The sequence below is a fragment of the Scatophagus argus genome, chromosome 5 (assembly GCF_020382885.2).
Source record: "Scatophagus argus isolate fScaArg1 chromosome 5, fScaArg1.pri, whole genome shotgun sequence".
NCBI classification, from domain to species: domain Eukaryota; kingdom Metazoa; phylum Chordata; class Actinopteri; family Scatophagidae; genus Scatophagus; species Scatophagus argus.
The window spans coordinates 11,563,001-11,587,385 of NC_058497.1; the positions used below are offsets into that span (position 1 = coordinate 11,563,001).

Below are 24,385 nucleotides of genomic sequence, written 5' to 3' on the forward strand. Positions count from 1 at the left end.
TGCAGTATTTGTGTCATTCAGCTTTAGAGTTTCTTTTCATGTTGTCTAGTCCCTGTCTTGATCTTTCCCTCTGCACTCTATACTTTCTTCTAAGAAGCAGTTCGTTGAAAACAATGTATTCTGAAAGTGGTTTTCTCTGTCGAGCATCTCTGAGAGATCAACAGGCAGACACTGGAGAGGCGAGGGCAGTTAAGAGGGAAAACGAGAGAGGAATGGTGCTGAGGGACACAGAAGGATGGAGGGAAAAAATAAAATGATGGCTTGGAGGGAAAGACAGAAATTGATAAAAGCGAAGGAAACGTATAAGGTGACATGCTCACAGTCTTTCATTGTGCTTTGATGCCGTGGATAAATGCCATCATCAGCTGGACTTGAGGGTGAGAAGTAAGAGAGGAAGACGCAAAAGAGAAAAGGTGCAGGTGGTCTCCTGAGGAGTGAATGACGCACAAAGCGGACCGGGATCAGAGTGACAATGCAGCAAACAGACATCTCGCTCACCTTATTTCAACTTAACCAGCCGCCTACAGGAAGAAAAAAAGCAAAAACCTCTCCAGTCACAGATGACATTCATGCAAAACTGATTGGAGTTCACTGCCTGTTAAGTACACACAGGGATACTTAATTCTTCTTTTGGACGAGGACATTTTGAGTTTACCCTGTTGCCTGCTATTCGTTAGAATCCAATAAAAATGTTAATGCAGTTTAATTCACATTTGTCATTATGGCTGCTTGGAGTACATATCTGACTTTCTGTAAAGGTCAAGACTTCAAGTAAAGGACAGGAAGTGGGTTCAGATATGCAAGTGAAGGAAAGTGACCCTCGATGCCTTACTCCTGTGACCTGCCATCACAGTTTGGTAAGGGTTCGTCATAAAAACTACTTTTAGGGGGAGAAAATAGTTAATTTCAACATATTTTTCAGGTAAAAAATTGGTAATTAACGGATAATGAAAACTTTGAGTTAAATATTAAAATGCAGTGCAACAACTGCACAAGTTAAACCCAAATAGTGACCTGGTAATGCCAACCACACAGCAATATCAGCTGTATCAAAAGTTTGCTAAAATTAGCTAAAACTAGCCAGTGTTTGCTAACCTTAGACATCCATATAAATGACTAAAATGACCCCTCTAAATCACATATAGACCTACCAGATCTTTGTCCTCACATGGTTGTGAAATGGTCACAGTTGGGTTAGGTTTATAAATATAAATGTAATAAACCACAATTTGGGTCATACCAAGTTGCTTGCACAGACAACCTTTACAGCCATTTTAATGGGGACTGGCTGAGCTCCCATGAGCTGTTACTGGTCATACAAGATACACATGATGCTTTAGCGAAATTTATAAAGGGTGCCTTTTTATTTCTTATCAATTAAGCCACATGTAACAGAAAGACTGCATTATTTTTTTCTTTCAAAAGTGACATAGTCTCACAACAATTACATGGATCAGTTTACGTCATTGTGTGAAGTATATGCCTTCACCAGATATTCTATTCAGAGTACTGGCATTAGTGAGCTTAATAGCGGCTGCACGTTATTGTGTAGATATGTCTTAAAAATTGATATAAAAATGCATTAACTTAACTTAGCTGCCAGCTGCATGCATTCAGCATCTCTACTGGCAGGCATACAAACCAGCAGATAAAACTGCACAAGTAAGAAGTAATCTAAGATTTCATGTCAAAAAGCAATTACCACCACAGGCCTCTTTGGCGATAAAATGAAATGAAGCTTTTTTTCACACGGTCAACGTTTAACAGAGGAGAGTACACATTATGCCCAGAGCCATCGCACACTTCATCACTTCCTCCAGTATGACAGTGGAGCTGCTGTGGTGACAGCTTGAGGAAATTGTCTGAATCCTATTTTCAGGAAGAGTCTCTTGACACCTCTGCAGCGACTGGAGCTCAGACCCAAAGCAGAAACAGATTTACTATAACAAACAAGCTCACTGTGCCTACCCAGGTGACAAACTGCTGCCTCTTCAGTGTAGACAAAGTCAGGTTGCAGGTTAATTTATACTTAATGAAACAAAAAATAGACCTGAGCTTGAAAGTGATAGTACAAGTTGGCAAATTACTGCAGTGGTTGATCTGAATGATACCAAACTCTTACTGAGACACAGATGTTGCTTGTTTACATTTGATGGTACTTTAACTAGGATTAGGTACCAAACTTGATGCTTTTAAGGGTGCTGACTAAACTGCGTTGGTACTACTGACTGATACTGATCAAACAGCGCCAGGGTTACCAGAAGGTTAAACCTTCCGTGAAACTCTAATTTAGGCATCAATATTTGGCTGCTAGCTGTGGCCCATACTGAGACCCATTTTGATATTTGATTGCCTTATTCACTAATTACAGGGTTTCAACCCATAACAAACTGAACAAGCAGTTCCCAATTTACTTGAAACAAATAGTTGATACAGTAGTTTGCTCCTTCCAGGGGAGTTGCAGCTGAGTTTGAACTGGTCTTGGTTATTATGAATTCAAACGGTATAGAGCCCTTGAAGACCACTCCTGTAATTTAATTCACTTATCTGCTGTTCAGCTCTGGACTCAGTGTGTTGCAATCCGTTTTGAGAAATTCTAGATGAATAAGCTTCAAAGAAGGCAATACTGAGGGTGCGTTCAGCACAATTTTCAACATTGGTCACAATAACAAACTGAAGCTGTGATCAGAGCACAAGCAAGAAAAAATACTTGTATTTTACTAAGTCAAGAATCTTGAAAATATTTATATTGCATGTCACTGCTGACAAACACACACAAACGCTCATGCATGCACACATTCAGGTGGACACAAAGAACATACGAGATGGAGAAAACAGGAGGACACCCTGCTGAAATACACACGGACAAAATTATGCACAAACACAAAGACACAGTAACGCTTTCTGTTTATTCACACATTTTTTTTTCTTTCATCCTGCAGTATTTTTCTCTTTTGTACAAACAATGTGGTCTCTTCACAGCCCAGTCACAACTACAAATCACAAGGGCAAATCACAAGGTCGTCAAAAATCAAAACAACGAATCAAAATGGTACCGTGCAACAGGGTCAAATAATGTGGTAAATGCTGACTTTACAGTAAAATATAAACAGTACAATAAAGGTAAAAAAAAAAAAAAAATTATATGTTATTGTTCTTTCCCATTTTGCCCATCTAAACATGTCTACCCTTTAGGCAATGTAAACTCAAGTGCTTATTCACAGTGTGCCAGCATTTGGTTTGCTTGTTAAATCACCAAGTTACAGAATGAGCTGGTGTAGCACTTGGTGTGTCCTTTGTTTCATCCGTGCAGCATATAAACTGTACTGGTCACAAAAGAAACAAACAGGAAAAAGTGAATTTTTGGGAAATGTGCATACAAATGTATGCATGTGCAGCATGAATAGTCTTTGTATTCAATTCAATTCAATTCAATTCAGTTTATTTATATAGCACCAATTCACAACAAAAGTTATCTCATGACACTTTCCAATTAGAGCAGGTCTAGACCAAACTCTTTAATTAAATTGTAAATAGAGAGAGCCCAACATTCCCCCTTGAGCAAGCACTTGGCGACAGTGGCGGGGAAAAACTGCCTTTTAGAAGGCAGAAACCTCGGAGCAGACCCCAGCTCAAGATGGGCGGCCATCTGCCTTGACCGGTTGGGTTGAGAGAGAGGGAGAGAGAGCGAGAGAGAGAGAGAGCGAGAGAGAGAGAGAGAGAGAGAGAGCAGGAGAGCAAAAGAGAGAGAGAGAGAGAGAGAGCAAGGGAGAGAGGGAGAGCCTCCTATCTTCTTCAAGCTATCTAGCTCTTCCTCTAGAACATTTTCATATGGAGAAATGATGGCCTTGCTGACTTACTGAGGATGAAGAAACTTGGAAAAGTTGGAACTTACTGAACTCATATTGAAAATAGACCCACACACCTACACGCAAGAAGATTCAATCAGAGCGTCTTCCTCAAAACTGCTCCTCTCAGCACATATGAGCAATATGTAAGGCTGCATATACTGTGTGTGTGTGCGTGTGTGTGAGTGGGCGAGTATATGATCTCTGACACCAAGCACTGAAAAGAATCATAATGAAAAAGCGCTCGTTAACTCATGAAGTGCAGAATGGAAGGAACCTCCACATACACGCCCACACAGAGCTTGCACTCCTCATGCATATGTGCAAACACACACACACACACAGAATACAAGCATAAGTGAAAAAAGCACAATTGATAGACAATAAGAGATAGCAAGATAGAGAAGAAGAATCATATTTGGAGGAATTGCCTCTGGCTGAGGATCAAGCAAACAGGCTCTGTGTTATGTGTGATGCTATATTATGTAGAGCAGTGCAGTACAGGGCTACTCCACACTTTAATTATTGAAACAGCATTTTTCATCCCAGCTGAATTATATGTCACTGTTTCTGTAGTGTCAAAATAACACACTCGACTTAACACTCTACGATTCACTCTTGCCTCCAAACACACACATAGAAAGACACACAATAGAAAGCATAACTTTTCACTTGACAAATATAATGCAAGCCTATTTCAATTTGCACATCATTTCTAGGACTGGAAAAAACCCTCATTTTCAGTCTACATCAGAACTGCATGTCTGAAAAATCTCCACACAAGCTGATGAGAACAAAAATATTCAGTCCACTGTGGGCAATTATTAAACACTGACGTTCCATTATTCTGGTTTCGATTTGGCGGCACCCGCCGCCCTACAATTTCTGCCTCCTGTCTTGAATAACACATCTTCACTTCCCATCGCCCCCACATTGACACGTCTAAGTGACAGTTGCCACAGTGATAAACAGCAGAGAGGAGGAACAACAACCTGATGGAAAGACAGATAAGAACAACACAATGCACTTCATTCAGTCTCCTCTCTCTCCATCCCCCCCATCAGTCTCATTGTCGAAACATCTGTTTTATCTGTATTTCTGCAGCAACCTTAAAATTTATTTCAATTTCTTTTCATTTCAGTTCCCTCCGCCTCTCCCACCCACTCTTTCTATTTCTTGCCTCGATCAGCCTCCCCTCTCTCTCTCTCTGTCTGTCTGTCTGTCTGTCTTGAGACCAAGATTTTAATGGTAAGTACATAGGAATGGTGTGTTTTTGTCCATGCATGTGTGTGTGTGCGTGTGTGTGTGTATTAGATGGCAAAGCTATTTTAATGATTTCAGTGACATGGCTGAGGGGGTCTAAAGGCTAATGAAGAGACCGCATGGTGGTTGTGGTCGTTAGAAGGGGACCACCTCTGTGTGTCTCCTCTATAAATTGGTATTGGTCCATGGGGGTTCAATGGTGACGTTAACTAAAATGTACCAGGCTACACCCACACACACACACACTGACTAACCCAGTGAGCAATTTTAAAATAACAGGGAAGATGGATTTAAAAAGAACAGAAACAGAATAAAAACATCACTCAGTTAACCAGTGGTGAGATCGATGGAGTGGAAGATTCAATCTGAATGAGATTGCTTAAAAGATGAGAAAAGAGATGCAGTGTAATGGGTTGCTGTTCTGAAGAAATCTGGAAAGAAGAGACGCTGAGAGGAGACAAATAAAATTACACAAGATTTTCTATTCTACAGTGCTGCATCATCTTAAACCTGTGGCAAGTGATTTTTTTGTTCACTCAAGGGCAACAGACACAACATATGACTTATCACCACCTTTTACGCTGTTACGCAGAACTTGGCAAACAGTTGCTTATGTACATGTACAGCAGCTACAGAGGAAGTCCAATAGCAGTCCAATAATACAGCAGCATTTGAAACTTTATGCTGCACACAGCGTACATACCTGCAATGAGAGTTATTTAAAACCATAAATTTGTTATTTAGAACTGGATACTGCACAGTTGCTCAGCCCTGCTTCTATGTTTACTAAGCAGCCATCTGTAATTTTGCATTGAAAAATTGTGGCCCAAAAAACATTTTGCAGATAGACAACAGCTACAGAGGAGATGTCTGTAAAACTATTGACAGGACACCCTGAACTGCAGATGAGGTCAGTTATGACACTGTTATGAATTTTCATGCTTTTATTTTTGTAAAAAAAAAAAGTATAATTTTAAAATCTGTGACATAATCACAATGTAAAGTCTGCTGCGTATATTCAATGAGTCATATACACAGGAAGTACACCCAAAAGCTAGAAAACTTTTGGCAGATGTGCCAGATGAGCAATTCTCATGGGACTGAAAAGGCACTATCTTTGGGTTCCTACAATCGACCACTTTCACACTGTCACATTGTTCTCACATTGTCACTGGTACGTTGTTATGTTACGAAATGTTTCATTCATAGTTCTGGACACGGAAGAGTGACACTAATGTAATAATGCAATGTCATGTTGCAATGTCGCTGTTTGCAACAGTGGTGAAAATGTCTGTGCACTGGAAAATCCTCCTTAAGAAATATTTTCTTTCAGGACCTCTCCTCCAAATGCATGTTTCAAGTGCAGTTTCAGATCATTCTGCAGTGGAAAACACATGTAACATTGACACTGTTTCAGAATGACCTCCAGCCTGGTTTGAGTCTTACTGAGTTTGATAGGTAATCCAAGAAACTCTGTACTAGAGTTTCTTGGGTTACCTATCAGCCTATACACAATATTGTATCCGCAATAGTATCTGCTGCCTGCACTGAATCTATCTGGCAACTTTCCCCAATAAACTGCTGTATACGTTGTAAATACCTGTGCAGGCAGTTTTCTCTCGGAGATAAAACCCCACTCCCACTCCCAACAGCACTGTGGTATGTTCCAGCTCATTTCCACCTCTGACAACAGTTGATAAAACATCTGTTGCACCATTATGATTAAAATCAACCACTAAAGTGTATGGAGCAAATATAAAGCTGCATGTGTTGGCTCCCGGCAGATCTCACATTGACACTGACGGGTGAATATTGTCTGTGTTGTCTGACTTTTGGAACACCATAAAACCCTTTTTGCACCTGTCTTCTGTGCTGTTCAAGTTATTTTCATTAGCTACTTGTTGGTGGTTCTCGTTGAAAATGGAAACAAGAGGTTGAAGAAAGCAGAATACAACAGTTGCTGTGAGAAAAAAAATAATGCATGTGATGCCATTTAGCTCTTGAAGCCGAAAGGTCACTGAAGCAACGTTCAGACTTTAGTTTTAATGTGGAACTCATCAGACCGACTGGAGACAAACAATGTGGAACATGTTCAAGCTGCTACATGCAGGCGTTGAGAAAAACAGGGATTACAAAACTGACAGTGCATTTGTTTTATCAAAAGTTTTAATGCACTTGAATGCAACGAAGATGAATGGCTGTGCTGGGGAATGATAAATAAGATAAGAATGCAGTAGGAGAGAATGATGGAAAGGTGCAGATTTTGAGATGAGATCAAGATGAGAGAGAGAGAGAGCATAGAGAGAGAGATAGAAATACAAAGGAGAAAGTGTGGAACAGCATGGAGAGGAAGAAAAAAGAGGAAATGAGAACAGATTGAACATATGCAAAGAAAGTTGTGTGGAATGAAGATGAATAGGATGAGAGAAAGAGGAAGAATATGGCATAACAGAAAAAGAATTGAGATTGGGAGAACAGAAGGGATAAGGCTGAAAAAAAGAAAGTGAGTCTGTGGGAGGAAAAAGTGTAGAAACCGGAGTGACAGAAAGAGAGAGAGACAGTGAAAGGAGGTAAAGACAAGGGAGGAGTGATGAGGGGAGGGATAGTGATCCTGATAGATGAGTAATGTCAGGTTCATTTCCTGAGGAGCAGAACAAGACAAAGCCCATTTAATAACTGTCACACACACGCATGCACGCACACACACACACACACACACACACACACACACACACACACACACACACACAGACATAGAAGGCAGCATGCTAAACAGCAGGCCTGTTTCATTAAATCAGATGCAAATGAGATGACATGTTATCTATTCTAACCACACTCTGTGGCTCTAAAATCTTTTATCAAAATACAACTTACACCCAGTACACTTCCGGTGTGTGTTTGTGTATGTGCCTGCAAGACTGTGCAGGCTTGCATATGTGTGTGATTGTGTGTCAGTTCACCATGCTCAGCACAGGTGCTAGCAGGTTTAAATGTATTCTATCTGTGGCATAAATGTGATTTTGTCAGCATGGTAATAAGGTGCCATGACAAAATATCATAATAAAACATTGTAATGTGATCATGAGTATTATATTACAGGACATTTCTGTTTGCTTTGCCTGTGCCTTCCTTTTTATTGTGATCTAGGTAAGCAGCTGCCAGCCTGTCTGTCTGCCTGTATGTGTGTGCATTTTATGTGACTTGCAACTGTCCTCAAGCCCATTTCTCAAGGGAGCAATACAATTGGTGGTTTAATCAATCGCCACCTGTCTGCAATTGGCTAATCAATGCCAGGGTAAACATTAAGATTAGCTCTTAGGAAGAAGCAGATAATTGACTGTAAAGGCTTGACAGGCAAGTGATGCATACTGTAAGTGCATGCTGGGAGAAGGACACGGAGACACAGATGGACGCAGAAAAGCAAATGAAGAAATAAATGAACAGAAACAGACTGAGATGGAGGAAGTGAAAGATAAAACAAGGACACAGGAAAGAATGGTGAAAGAAAACAAACTGCACAGCTCATGGATCGCCCAGTGATCACAGAAAAGTTCATTGACCTTTGGTTAACAGGCTCTTTAATTAATTAACGTTACTTAATGCTTTAGAGAAATGCGCTGGGGATACAATCGACTGCTGAATGTAAGTGTAAGCACACATGGCAGCCACTGTTGCTCAGACTAATAATCCATCTCTCTTCGTCTGTTTATACCAAAGAAATGCCGCAGCATACCAGTCTGAACATAACCTCCTGTGTGCAAAACTATTTCTTCCGTGGACCGTGTTCAATTGGCAAAAGTTAAAAGTGACTTGACGCCCACCCAGATTAGTAGTATATAATGGCAATTTCTAGGAGACAGGGTTGGTTTGCGACAGCTTCTGTTCTTGGCATTCTTTTGCCATTTTGAAATAAAACATGAGGTGATGAGAAGAATAGCAGAAAAATGCTTCAGCCTCTGATCTGACAAATCAGCGACAGACATCAGGTTTTTCTGTCTCCCGAATATGGAGAAAAAAGTCAAAGTTCAGACAATCTTAGAGGGAAAAATCCTTTGTAACAGAGAAAGATGCCATTTTTTTCCAGCAATGCCACACAGCTGCGAGACACGTCTCAGCTTGCTGAGTAAGGGATGCGTCACCCACTTACTCAGATGGAATTCTGTATTGCTGTTATTATCACAGTTTTATGACTGTTATCACTGTGTTCTCTGTCTACACACTGAGTAGAGAAAAACTCTGAAGTTAAAACTGTGAAACAGAAAAAAGGTGGGGTATAAGTAAGTGTCTGGCAAGCATTCGGCGAAATGAAGGAAGTGGTTATTCCAGAAAATGAATAACAAAAACCTCATTAGACATCACACACTGATAAGAGTCTTAATGATGTACACTCTCTGTAGAATCGTTTGATGTTTATTAAATTATTATTTTGTGTGCTTAATTTCTTTATGAATTAGTTTCAGTTCAACTTGCAACTGTTGCAAAGACCGATGACAGCAAAAAAATTATCTACAGGAAGATGAAATGTTGTTTTCTGGTGTGATGTCAAAGTAAAGACAGCAGCAGCACTTCAGGGGAAAGAGTTTTTTAGCACAGCACAGAAAAAACAGCTATCCCACAGTGGGCGCAGAGATCAGCAAATACTTGCAAAGCTTTTGTGAGCTGGGGTCAGTTCACAGTGATGTGAACAGACCTCCTGTTGGCTCATCACACACTGGGTACATCCCAGTTCTCTTAAGCTGCATCCAGAGAGGAAACAAGGAAAGATGTTGAAGAAAAACTGAGATGTCCTGTGAAGCTACACTACATGGACAAAAGTACTGGGACACCTCCCCTGACCATTACACCACCAACTGGGACTTTAACAGCTTTGCAGCTATAACAACTTCCACTCTTCTGGCAAGGCCTTCCACAACATTTTTTTGTTTCTGTGTTTCTGTGGGAATTTTTGCCCATTCATGCAGTAGTTATAGTGAGGCTGGGCACTGATGTTGGACGAGAAGGCCTGGCTGACAATCTACAGGCAGAACAGAACAACCTCTGGTTCAAGAATGGATCAAGAAGCGGGGAAATATTAAATAAAGGAACTGGGATGCGTCCTATGAATATTATAATTGCCAACTTTGTGGGTCCTGGCTGGATCTCAATTTTTTTCCTATCTTTAAGTTTATAACAGATTTTTTGTCACTGTGCAACGTGACCTTAATGCATGTAACAGCTAGAAGAAATTTTGGTAGTTGCTATTGTCTCACTGTAGATTATTTTGATGACAAATTTTACAAATGTGTCTCTGATGAAGGGTAACATACATACAAACTGATAACTAACCACAGGTAGTCACAGTGAAAAAGATGACTTGTACACAGTATTGAGGTTGGTGGAGGAGGATAATACACCACTTTCAAAAGCTCCATTGTTTTGTCTGCAAGTGTGCTGAGTTAATACTCAGTTTTTTTTTACCTGCTGACATGCTCTAAATTGAGTTTTCATTTTGTCTCTTATCTGGCTTTTGCACTTGCAGGCAGCAGACATCACATGAACTTTAAACTCAATTTAAATAGGCTCAGCAAATACTAATATTGATTTAAAATTGATTTTGCGGGGCAAAATTCCACATATTGACATTTTATTCTCCAACAGTCTTGAGTACATTTGTATTCAGTATTCTACTTTGCTTCAATAAAAGAAATGACAGCTCCACAATGACTTATTCTCTTGCCAGGAACATGCAAAATAATAATTTTAATTACTTTTTACAAAAGGCCAGAGTTATGAATAACAGTAAAACTTTACCATCCAATATTGATGGCAGACACTTTATTACAACTTATTTAACCGTGTGAACAGCAGATTAGCAGATACTTTTTATGACACCAAGAGTATGGTAATGTGGTGTCTGCAGCAACAAAAAAGCCTAATGACTGTTCGGTACGCAGAACTGATCACGTTACTCCTAAGATACAAAATAAATTGTCGAAAATCATATCCCACGTCTTACCACCCAGTTTACTGTCCTTTGAGCCCATCATATCTGACACTCTTGGTCATCTCAGTGCTGTTAATTAATAATAATAATGACAACTGCAAGCTGATTGTCAGTTATTGTCACCACAATTCCTCACTGGTTACGTGTATGTTAGGCTTATGATTGACTAAACAAAACCCCGAGTACCTCAATATCCACACCGTAAAACTGCAATATAGTGGAATCAACTAATCTCTTGTAAATTAACATTAATAGTCTATAAACAGAACAGTTCATTTTTCATTTCATGTTATTTCATCGACCCATGTGGAAAAACAAGGATAATTCACTGAGGATTATCCTCTTTACAACTAATGTACCAAACATAAGAGTCTGCTGTACAAGTTGCGGCAGTGTAAGAGAAGTTTTGTAACAATCAAACAAGGTAATCGGTGCACTTCTATCTTTACATTATAAACTTGACAGTAACAAATGTGTCCTGCCAAAAAAGGACATTCAGAAGATAAATCCATAAAGTGTGAACCATAGAGTGCTTTTTGATATGTTGTATCTCTCACAAATATAAGATAGGATAAATTTTGTTAATCTTTTCTTTAAAATAATGAAATCAATGCATAACTTTGAACTAAATCAACCTGCAATCTGGCATTAAATTGAACCTAAATGGATCCTCACAAATCGCTCCCTCCACACCACCTCAGACAATTTCATACCATGATCTGCCTCCCAGACAGCTGTGATGTGGTTAGAAGACACAAGAGATGTGTTTTAAAACACAACAGTAAGTTCGAAAACAAAAGAGTGTTCCCTGGGTATGTTTTCTTTTTTTTTTTTTAATTATTCCATATATATATATATATTCTCTATATGGAAACCTCAAAATCAAACCTATTGCAAAAAAAAGTAATGCTAATTAGATGTAAAGAGGATAGACACTGGAAATGCAATAAGGTCAACTGCTTTAATTATCATTTTACAGAAGGCTTAATGGGCCACAGAGATTTATCTTGACAAATACACTCAGGGCAGCATGCTCACACTAAAATGTTGCACTAATACTAATGTCTGGCTGTTCAGAGCAGTATGCTTCTGTACGCTTCCCACCTGTGGTGCAGCTATAAAAAAGAGCCGCATGCAGATCAGTGGCTTAGAGGTATGCCAGCGGAGCATTACTACGTGTAGATGTTTTTGATATTAGAACTAAAAGAAAAATCTATGTATCCATCAGTGAGTTAGGATGAACCTGGTGTAGAATTTTATTTATATATAGTTTTTTTTTTATTATTTTAATGACAGAAATCATGTTTTTACATGATGGTTGCTCTCATTTGTATTTTTGCTCTTTTTAATTTTTCCCTTTAATGGGTTTTAGGTCTGGAGATAACGTGTTTTGACTATGTTTGTTAGCAGCCCATCAGTACTCTGACTGAATTCAATTCTGTAATTTATTTTTCATTTGATATCACAGCCCCCAGGAAGCATTTAGTTAAATTAAATTGTGGATGTAAAATGGCATGAGTGGAAAGGAAAAAAGCCTTCTTCTGTTTTCCTCTACAGGGTCAAACAGGATTATCTTAGGCTGGAACACATTAGCCTGGTTTTGTGCCATTCAGTCAGTCTGTCAGTTTGCCTCCCATTTTCTATAAATTTCAACAAACACTCATGCTGAAAGTACCTATACAATTGATCAACTGAGCAGCAATACATTCAGGAACATCAAGAGTGAAGCATTGGAGGGTACAAGCCTGATGAGAAGTGGACCACTAGTAGCTTAACGCAAAAGAAAGAACACTAAGTAAACAGATGGACAGAGCGTCAACATCACTCTGACATACTGGCTGCGATCAAGTGGCACCAAATGAAACATTAGTCACATACACTATTCTACACGCCTGTCGAGTGGTTCGGCAGTTACATACTTCGACATGGATTGCAGTCTAGCCCCCGAAACACAACATGTCAAGATTCTTCAGAGGGCAGATTGCAATTAAGATCAAGAGTATCGAGCTGTCAGTGAAATGCGAGTGATATGTCTGCGCATCAAGAAGAGGAAGAAAAGGAACACATGCAAAAAGATAAAGAATAACCAGAAAGAGAGAGAGTGAAAAGGAGAGAAGAAAAGCTGTGACGGAGAGGATCAAATGAGACAGTTTAACACGGAGATGCCACCAGTTAACAATTTTTTTGGTGGACGAGCTGCCAAGTTACATCATAGACGAGCAGACGTCAGAGGCGTGAAAAACGTTAGCGTCAGTCAGGATCAAACGCTTTCATGTCTAAATCAGGGCCAACTGTGGGTCGAGAGAGGAGAGACAAAATAACAAACTCTGAAAGTTAAAAAGTTAATAAATAATCAGTTGCTCTTGGTTATCTTCTACCAGTGGCCTCTGTTTCTCTTTATTAATGCAGATTGTCTGTGTTTTCTCTGATTTTTCACACTGCTGCTCTTGACTTATGAAATTATTTTTCTGTTGTTCTGACCAATACACCAGCTCTTGGCAGCTCTGGTAGCTGTCTCCTGTTGTTTTAAAAACGGCATATCAAAGTGTCAATTGTCAGGCCACTTTATAGCTGACAATAGCGTCTAATTAGCATTCAGCATAATAAAGCCCATCCTGGCAGCTGTGTTTCTAATTATAATTATATACTTTAAAAGTGAAGTACTTTTCATGAAAAAGTACTTCACTTTTAATATATGTTGTGTCTACTCCTTGAAAAGTTGCATTAATTAGACTTCTTCAACACACAGCCTGCAGGAGTTCAGGCTTTCTATGAGTTCCACAAAGTCAATTTTAATCTTTTTATAATGCTAGCAGGAATGTACTTTAAGATTGATTTGTTTTTACTCTTACCTACTCCTCATGTCTCAACTTAACCAGCCCAACCAACAAAGGCAACCAATCAGAGAAAGGGTAGGGCAGGCCAAGAAAAACAATGGGAAAGAAACACAATTCAAAATAAAGCAATATATCAAGTAAGGCCATAAGACAGGAGACAGAATGCTGAAGTGGTTTAGTAAAGCAGATGCAATGAAAATAAATTTAACTCACATGTGTGAAGTGTCTGTTTTCACTTAGCTGTTAGCACTTAGCTACACAAAGAATTATGTGATTCAACTGAAACATTAGATTTCCTTTCACTGCAGGTAAACTGCACTAAGCTCCTTTCAGAAATTTTGAAGCATTTCATTGATCAACATGTGATGAAACTAAAATATCAAAATTTTGAATTATTTGTGATGTGCATGTTGAAGGTCTGACTGGTTTGTTTACTAAGAGAAAGTAGCGCCTAAGCATGGAGCCGTGAGCGACTTCATGATATATCTATCAGAGAAACATAGCACTTCAATTTCAAGACTCTTTCAACCATATAAATCTTTGTGTTATCACTGATACAACATTCTTGACTTTCATATGCTCTGCATCAATGTGCAGCTACACCCTCCGGCACCGACTCTGCTTCAAACACCATATAATGACACTGGTGCTGCATGAGCTCATCTTTAGAGACACCTCCATGCAGCTCAAATGCCGATGGCGACGCCTCGATGCACTTGGTGGCTGGCTGCTCTACCTTCCATTTAAACTCTGACAAACTGTTGGTGTGTACGATGAGCTATACAGCAGGGGAAGGTCTCCCTTTCCTCCCTGACATTCGGCCCGATGACTGCGACCAACAACTGCACCCACCATATCAAACAAATCATCCTTTAGCAACAGGCGTTCACTGGAAAGTAATGAGTCATCTGCAAAGAGTTGGAGAACAGTAAAATGGTTTAGTTTTGAGTTTCCATCTAAAGTTGTTTTTCACTGCACATATTATCACTGTCACCAAATGTTGAGGAGGTCAAACAGACAAGCTGCTTCAAAAAGCCTGTCTGAACAACAAGGACAGCAACATGAAAGCATTTCATGTTTCACTGTTAGCATGACAAATGTTAATATATTTAGGAAACACTCCCAGTGGGACTACAGCGAATAATTGGTACAAGCTCCATAGAAAAACAAAATTTTCTGATTATATTTGAGCAATTTGGCTTTAATTGAAAGCACAGTTGAAAGAAGTCACACAAGATTAAGTTTCATGTCCAGGATTAAACATTGCAGTTATGTGATATTCTCCCCAAAAAGCTACATTTTATTATTTTATTAATAATTAGGCTTTTTTGCATGAAATAATAGATGAACACATTTTTTATAAATATTCATGAAGTGCTTCTGATGAAGCTGTTATGGTTAATTGTGCAAGCCAATGTGTGCTTACATAGATCTTTGTCAAAATCTACATTCAGTTTTATAGATGAGATATCTTGTTGGTGTTTAGACAGTTGGCGTGCCAAATACAGCTCATTTTTACATTCACTGTCCATTGAGATATAGGCACTCATATTACCCTTTCAGTTAACTGTCAGTTTCCCCGCAGGGATATCTAAAAGCCACTCACATGTCTCAATGTATCTCTCTTGATGCAGCTAAGCTTTTAGAGTAAAAGGTACATAAGCCTGAGGGATGCTGACCTCTGTGCCTATGGAAAGTTTTAAGTGTAAGTTTGAGTGCAACATGTAGGTGTGTGTGTGTGTGTGTGTGCACAGTACTGTATGAGAGTGGAAGTGTGTGTGTGTACGTGGGGAAATGGAAGGAGATCAATGTCCATTATTGGTGTCAACTGGATCAATAAGGAAGTCAGTCAACCAATATCTAAAAAGGCGAATATATAATGATAAAAACACACCTACATGCAAGAGATGCACGTGTTTACCACACACATGCATGCAGACACACACACACACGCTTCTGTTGGACAGGCTGGTTTTTGAAACTTCTGTCCAGTGGGAAACCTAGAGCATGTCAGAGATACATAAAGGCCAATACTGCAGTGGCACAGGGCAAGAGTACACTGTGTAGGTGAAGTTATACATACACACACACACACACACACACACACACACACACAGAAACTAAGTGTGAGAGAGCCAGAGAGAAAGGGGCACGCCCCTCTCTTTTAGTTCAATCCCTTGGGGAAATCACATACTGACACCTCTTCCCTCGCTGTTCTTTCACCCACTTCCTCGGCTCTTTTCTTTCTTCTCCGCCTTTTATTTTCCCCTCTGTTCAAGTCTCCATTCAGTAATGCTCTATTACCACAAAGGAAGGACTGCAAATTGAATGGGACAGAAAGAGAATAGCACTAAAACACACGAACAACCCTCAAAAAAAAAAGAAAAAAAAAACACACTGAGATATTAAAAGGGAAATGAATGAATGAAAATAGAAAAGAACACCTTTTTCACCAGTTAGATGGGGGAATCTATCTATCTATCTATCTATCTATCTATCTGTTCTCCACTAATGTTGCTGTTCGTGCTTTTTGACAAACTGTCTATTACTCATGCTGCCTCTCTCTCCTGCCTCTGCACTCACGTCCTTGTCTAACTTGGCCTCACTGGTGCTGAGCTACCGCAGTGATGCCAGATGAACAGAAAACCATCTACTCTTTTTGTAAAAGGAGTGTGGGCAGGCCACCCACTTTAGGTTTTAGATAGATTTTATACATTGGCTCAGAGAATAGCAAAAAAATGTTCCAACAGTTTTTAAGTGGACTACGAAGAGGCTGTTTCTTTCGGCAGAATAGGTAGTGTCGTTAAAATCACTCCCAATTTGCTATGTAGTAACCTTCATTTACTTTTCATTTTATTTCAGTGTTTCAGTTCCTTTTTTTTTCCAACAGAAAAAAATATCAGTCAGAGTCAGTCAGTAGGGTGCATGCTATTTTATGCAACAAAATCCAATAATTAATTAGTCTGCAGATGTGTAACTTGCACTTATGCAGCACCAACACCACAACTTGTATGAAGACATCAAACGTGGATTTTTACCAAAGAAGATGATTGTGTCGCAAATGAATGAGTGAATAAGCAAACAGCTGATTAAAAATACTAGTTTTTTCACCTGGTTTATAAGTATATCCAGTGAGGTCCAGCTGACCACAGCTGCCACTGCACCTTCCAAACTCACAGAGGCAGGTTTGAGATTTGGGATGGAGTAGCACTTTAAGAAATAATTGCACAAGAAATCTTTCTGCTACATGAGGTGACCGATGACTCATTTGTTGTTTCTGTACTCTGTTTTGCTCCGAGTGGTGAATTTGCCCTCCTGCCTGAAAAGCCACCTCACATTTTCATTGTTCTCATTGTGCTCAGGAATGAATGAAATTGCTTGAGACAGACGTCATTTACTGTTGTCTGTACGATAGAGGAATAGATCATTTGTCCTTCACTGATGCATATGACTTCAAACATATTGTTGGATGAACACAGAACACTTTTTGGACTTTCTCTGGCCTTAACATGGAATTATCAAAGTAGAAAAACAACAAAAGCACACAATGGTTCTCGAAATGTCAAATTCCTCCTAAACTACTTAAGACTAAATGACATGCAGTGGTAACTCACGTCACGTAGCAGAAGCAGGTTTACATGCCTTCAGTATGGATTATGGATCATCCTTCTGCAGAAGTGTTTAGCAAGAGCACATTCTACCTTATCTTTGTATCAGCTAAATAATTACTCATATATGTTGAAAAACCTAGGGACTAGTTAAGAATTGATGTTTCAGTGCATGAGTGGTGCAGGGGCAAAACTGCAGTTCTGCATCCTGCTCTAGAATACTTCTACATGTGGGCAATAGGAGCTGGGAAGCAAACTACCAACCCATCAATTAAAGAAAGGTCCATTCTACCTTCTTAGCATATAACAACTGAAATAAAATGCATTATGCTGTAGTAACAAGCGTGCAAACTGCAGCCATTCTAAAACAAACAAAATACAGGAACTTAATTAACAATAATCCGCTGCAGCACTGTGTGCTGCCTCTCAGTGTGTATCTAGAGTGCATGTAAATTGCTGTGCCCTCTTGCCTTGTTTTTAATTATATTAACTCTGCCAACAGACAGTGAAAGTGTCATGATTATTAGCTGGCTAACTGAATGAATGCAGAGCAGCCAAATGCCTTCTAGTACTCTTTGAAGTTGGGGCGGTGGGGTATAACTACACCGTGTATTTACCTGCCGATAGGTGTATGTAGGGTAGTGGACAGTGCAGTGCACTCAAACACACACACACACACACACACACACACACAAGAAGAAAGAGAAAGAGCCTGCTCCATACCCTGCAGGGATCCACTTGAGATAAAATTCAGCATCTCTAAATAATACACTCCATTCGTCAAAAAGAAAACACTAACCCTGACAAACGCAAACACACACACACACACATACACACATATATATACAGCACTCTCGCAGAGCTGCTGAGAAGTAAAGGTGCCCTTGTGTCAGTGGTCATTTATCAGAATATGTGATTCAAAGTGCCATGGCAGGCAAAGCCCAGCGGTCTCCACTTGTGTAAATTTCTTCTCATCGCTTTGATCCCTACAGCAGATAATGCCACACTGCTATGCCCTCATAATGTAAAACACTTTCTCCTCTGTGTTTGTATTTGCATCATGCAGCCACAGTGAGCTCTACAACAGGAGAAATCCCATCACAGCAGCACAAGGGACTAAATAAACATTAAAACTGTATATTAGTATTTCATGCTTGTTTATGCTTTTACTCCAGTATGTTTCATGGGTTAATATTGTGTAAATCATGCTTTTAAATGTACATTAATCTAAACTTCTCAGGTAGTTTCACTTAAGTAGCTGTTTAAAGCCCAAAGTGAGAGGACTGCTCACTATTTCACAGAAAAGGAAAGTTATCTATCTCCTGTTGACACCCAAGTTTTGTTTATGTAGGATTTTGAATGGAGAATGTTAGCTTGTATTCTTAAATAGTGCTTCTTCCACTACTGCTCATCGACTGATATGAGACCTGGTGGTGAACATTTGGATGCAGAAACAGTCCAGTAGGACAGTAAAATTATAAATGAGCAGCTCCTCACCAGGGTGACAGTCTGTAAACTCTCTCTCAACTCTCAATAAAAACCTGATTTATGTAGGCTGATGTTTCGACCTTTAAACTGACATGCTGACAGAGATATTAGAAGCAAATAGAGATCAACAGTATCTTAATGTATGGTTAATATACGAAATTCATGATAAAGCTAAACATGTAACAAGCTCCTTAACAGTCCTGTTAACCTACTGGTTAAAACACAGAGAAAGTAGGTCCAGCTAAACAGAGCAAGAAAATTCAACTTCAAATACAGAGGGCCCCTGAATTCATGGTGTTTTATTTAACAGATTGTTATTGATGCATAATGTTTACTGTTGGATGCTCATCTCGTCTGTTTCTTCAGTCTGCCCCTTGAAAGCAGCGGTCAGTCTCATCTAGCCAGTGTAAGTGGAAGGAAAAAATGGAAAAACCCTGAGTTTAATCGAGAAACGCGTGTAAAAAACAAAAAATGAAACACTTTCTTGCAGAAAGCAGATTATGTGCATTTACCTGCTTGTGAACAAATCTGAATGAAACCACGTAATATAACTCCTGACAGTGAAATTGTTGAGACAAAATACAGACCTTTCCCACATCAAACAACAGCATTAAAACAAAGTCTGCGAGCTAGTTCACACACACCACTCAAAAGCTCAACACCATGCTCTGAATCAGCTGATGCACCGACCAAACTTTAAGCTGTGAACTCACTGCACATTCGCCAGAGCTGCAGCTGCTACTCATGCATGTCACGCCTTACCTGTTACCACCGAGTCCCTCGACGTTTCAAACTGAAGAACAATCAAAGCGATGGCAATTGTACAGCATTATGGCTCCTGCTACCAATAGTTTGATCCAATGCAATAAAACCAAAAGGGTGGAGTGCACACTTGGTGAATATAAACTGCATGAGTGACAGGGTGTTGGGTGCTTTTGGAGCTCAATATGATAACTATGTTGTGGATCACACAGGCTGAGCTATTTTTGCTATTTTTGAACAGAAATAATTCACTTTTTTTGTTGCAAAAAATGTTTGCTTCATTTTTTTTTTTATTATTCACAGACTTTTTTCTAAGTGCTTATATTTTTGGAAACAATTATGGCTGACTGTAATTACAAACATGCATGAAAAGCACCTATTCTTACTACAGTGTTTGGGCTCACTTGAGTCTACAGGGAAAAAAGGTTGTTAGGGTCATGTAATTCAGTGGTTATCTGGTGTTGCAGAATGAGCTACAAACCATTTTCTCTGTAGTGGCTCCTCCAACACTTCACATACAGTACAGTAGTAAACTACCTACACAGGTCACTTGTCTTGTGCTGCTACTGGAGATAATTTGTTTCAGTCGCAAGCGTTGAGTGTTCACCGACGATAGGCTCCACTGCTGTGTGTGCTTGATTAAATGTGCTGAATATCAGGCTTTGTCTCTGCTGCTTACTGCTGCACATCAGACTGCTGGTGCTCACATCGAGGATAAAAGCAGAGTAGACCAAAAGAAACACAAGCTAAAGGTTTAACATAAGGCTGAAGTCAGATCTTCAGAAGGAAATCGCTTCATTTCTTCATCGCTTCATGTGGGATACTGGTTTATATCACCAGACTCAGGCTGTTGTAGAAGCACTTTTTGATGATGTGATCCTCTTCCAGTTATTGCTTTTCGGTGGCTTTAAATTAAGCTTTGCCAGGAGCCAAAAGACTCAATTTACATTCATTCTTAATTACTGAAATTTCTCAGTTTACTGGCTCAAGATGGTTTCAAATGAATTGATAATAGAATACATTTTAGCTAGTGTTTAACATCACTCTATCAGGAGCTACATCAACGGCTCAGCTGCACGACCTGCTGTTTTGCCCTTGAGCAAGACTATGAACGCCTACCTGCTCACATACCTACTCTGTATAAAACCACATGAAAGGATAAAAGGCGAACATGCACAGCTGGTATACTATCTCAAGAAAAAGAGGGAGATAAGCACTGTGAGAGGGAGAGATAAAATTAATCGCCTACAGTGTCATGACTGCATGCAGACCAACAAAGTGATCTCACATCATAACATAAAATAGTTATGGTTATATCGGTTAAATCAAATAATAATTCAGCTACAAGGACAAGCATACACATGAAGGCAGCAGACACAAACAAAGAGAAACTTATGCAACAGACATCACAATGTGCCACTTTTTTATTCCCATAAGAAAACTGTCTTTTCACTTTACCCGAGCAGTACAACGAGAGCAAACAGCCTCACTCCTGCCCCTGAACTGAAAATTATGATTTCATACAGTACACATTTTACAAGGCTAAACCTGCTCCATCCAGCAGAAACACTTTCATGTCATTAGGGTCAATCTATCTGGGGCATTACTGTGTGGAGTTCCTGGACACGTTCATTCACATCCACACATGGACAGACATAATTATGTCCAGTTCAATCATGTTTGTTATGTTCAACGGACCTTTTCACCCCAGAATTCAGGCTGGGGATTTTCCATTGCTTTTAGCTCACCATCTCTGCTAATGAGAAGAAAATGTAGTGACGTCTGTGCAGCTAAATGACAGAGAGATGAGGATCAGAGATGAGAACAGGTGAATAAACACACCTGTCCCCAAGTGTTGCTTCTTTTTCTTTTTTTTCTTTTTTTTTTTTTTAAAAGGTGCACACACTTGTTGAGTCTCCCACAGTCACACTGAAATACATTAATGTGTGAATATGAATAGTTCTGAAATCAAGAATAAATTTGCTTATAAAATATATTGGCAAGACCAACAAATACACTTATATTACTGAATTTCAGTAGAGTGAGGTAGTGTTTATCTCACAGACACACAAGCGTGTGAACACCATCTCCGATTCCCTGACAAATTAATCCTCACATCTGTTCCACTGGACACTGAGAAGAGATTTACCTGCTGCTTTTACTGCCTCATTGACTCACATGCATGGACAAATGAACACAATGAATGACAGAACACACACGGAGCACTTGTGGACACTCAGACTTCGTCATAATCAAATCAGAGGATAAAGAGTCATGAGGTCACCAAAACGCACAACTTCCAGATCATAACAATGACTTTCAGGCAGCTACTGCAGGTGGCGCTGCTGCATGTTCAGCAGCACCAGTGAGTTACAGTACTGGTGACACTAAAGCCGTCAAAAACAAAGCATTTACAAACACGGGTGTAAGAGAGGAATGCAGCCGGGCAAGACTTTCAGCTACCTGCCCTGACCGCGGAAATACGTATGTGGAGGGCTGGCTCAGAGGCACAAACACGCACAGGCAGGTCCACACACACACACACACACACACACCACTACACAAACACACACAACCACTCTAGCCTGTAAAAGCAATGGTCAATAAATAAAACAAATGCACTGCATGACTGTTATTATTATGGGAGTGGATGTTTGCAAGTGATGGAGTTATCGTGATAAACTTGCTGAGATCCACACAAACAAAAAACACAAGCATATCGTGTAATATACTCTATGTACTGTATGTGTATATGTACATGTATATAAGTGAAACAGACGTTAATTCTTCATGGAATATTTTAATGTGGGTTATCTCTCTCATGAATGAATGGAACAATTTTGTGCATGTGTGTCTGTGCGTTCTCAGTGTGTGCACACACGCCTGCATCACTGTGAGTACGTATCTGTTTAGGTAATTGGGTCTGAGCATAACATGTCGACACTGGCATCCAATCAAAGATTTTTTCCTATTTTGTTGCCAACAACATGAAATCCCACTGCAACATAAAACACAAATGCAGACAAACACATTCATATTGTGCACAGACACAAACACACTCTCAAAGTGAAGCTGCTTGACATCATGTGTGAGGATAGGACAAAGGAGCAATTTTGAGTTTTAGGTGGCTGCTTGTGTGTCACAAATCATACAAAAGAAGGAGCGAACAAAATGAGACTTACTGTTCTGGGAATTGCAAGAACAAATTGCTTCAGCTCAAATGAAAAACTAAAACACACACACACACACAGACACGCATACACACACACAAACTTGTTGTTATGAATGCAAATAGAGATGGCTGCGCACAAGCTCTGATCTGCCATTTGAACAAGAATGACACTGCCTTTAATTTACTACCTTTCATGTTTATTGTTGTTTTATGTTTTATCTTTCCATTCTTTATATGAGCACACACACACACACACACACACACACACAGCAGCAGCCCCGGGCAAGTAATGAGTATCCATAGACTCAATCAAACAGTGAAAGACAGAAAGCTGCAGCAACAGGAGCTGAAACTTACCTCCTCCAGACAAAAGTCCATTGTTACAGAAAACAAGAACGGTGAGGGAATATCAAGAGGCAGAGAAGAGGACAGAAGTGTGTGTATACAAGACAAAAACAAAGAAGGACATCAAGGGACCAAAAGGAGAATAGGAATCTCACAAAAGGGATTTTGAGACTGATTTCATGAAGTTAAAACCAGGAGAGCTGAGAATACTGAGGCGAATGTGTCACAGTCTACCTGTAGCTGTTAGAGACTCGGCAAAAGAAAAAAAAAATAAAAGGATAAAGGAAAGGAAGGAAGAGAGAAGAGGGCAGACAGCTAGAAGCTTATAGCATCCTGTTTTTCAGGCAATGTGGACAAGAGAGAAGACGAAGAATCCTACCTGGAGCTGTTCAGACAACGTGGTGGACTGTCTGGTAGTCAGGGCTGGGGCTGAACTCTCCTCAGGACGCAGAAACACTTGCTGACCGCGTCTGTAGGCATCAAAAACAACAGTCAGGACCTGTGTGTGTGTGTGTGTGTGTGTGTGTGTTTGACTTGTCCGCTGTGCACACATGGAGTCAGCTGCTACAATCTGAGTGATAAGCTTCTGCAAAAAAAAAAAAAAAAAAAAAAAAAACATTTCACACACACACTCCACAACTTATCTTTTCCCTGAAGGGAGCAGTGCAGGAATTCAAAAGCGTGCATGTGAGGGAATGTAGGAGAAAGGTGAGTGTGTTTACATATGTGTGTGTGTGTGTGTGTGTGTGTGTGTGTGTGTGTGAAGTCCTTACAGGTCCTTCCCTTTCTTTCTCTCGAGCGCAGTCATGTCATCTCCACCTGTCGTACGCAGAGAGAGCGCTGGAGTCACACACACATTCACACACACAGCGATGCACCGATGCACACACTCGCGCCGGCAGGCTCAGGCACACACTGGCGCGGCAACACCACGAGTCGCAACGCATAGAGCCGAGAGTGAACACAGTCCCTCCTCCTCTCTCCTCCCACCCCCTCTCTCTCTCTCTCTCTCTCTCTCTCTCTCTGCTCCTCCTCTGGGTCTTACTGCCTCTCTCAACCCTCCCCACGTTTCAGTTGCC

At 40.0% G+C, this 24,385-nt stretch overlaps 1 protein-coding gene across 4 annotated transcripts in view; it reads right to left on the reverse strand.

Annotated features, from left to right (window-relative positions):
* Window positions 1–24,385, reverse strand: part of LOC124059035 (cGMP-dependent 3',5'-cyclic phosphodiesterase) — a 135,254-nt gene that overhangs the window by 66,426 nt on the left and 44,443 nt on the right. For 3 of the 4 annotated variants that reach the window (XM_046388750.1, XM_046388754.1, XM_046388751.1), the window contains one exon: window positions 23,686–23,776. In XM_046388750.1, the coding sequence (XP_046244706.1) occupies window positions 23,686–23,776 (91 nt within the window). Of the gene's footprint in view, window positions 1–23,685; window positions 23,777–24,079; window positions 24,261–24,385 lie in introns of those variants that run through there. The other variant, XM_046388752.1, reaches the window with a different exon arrangement.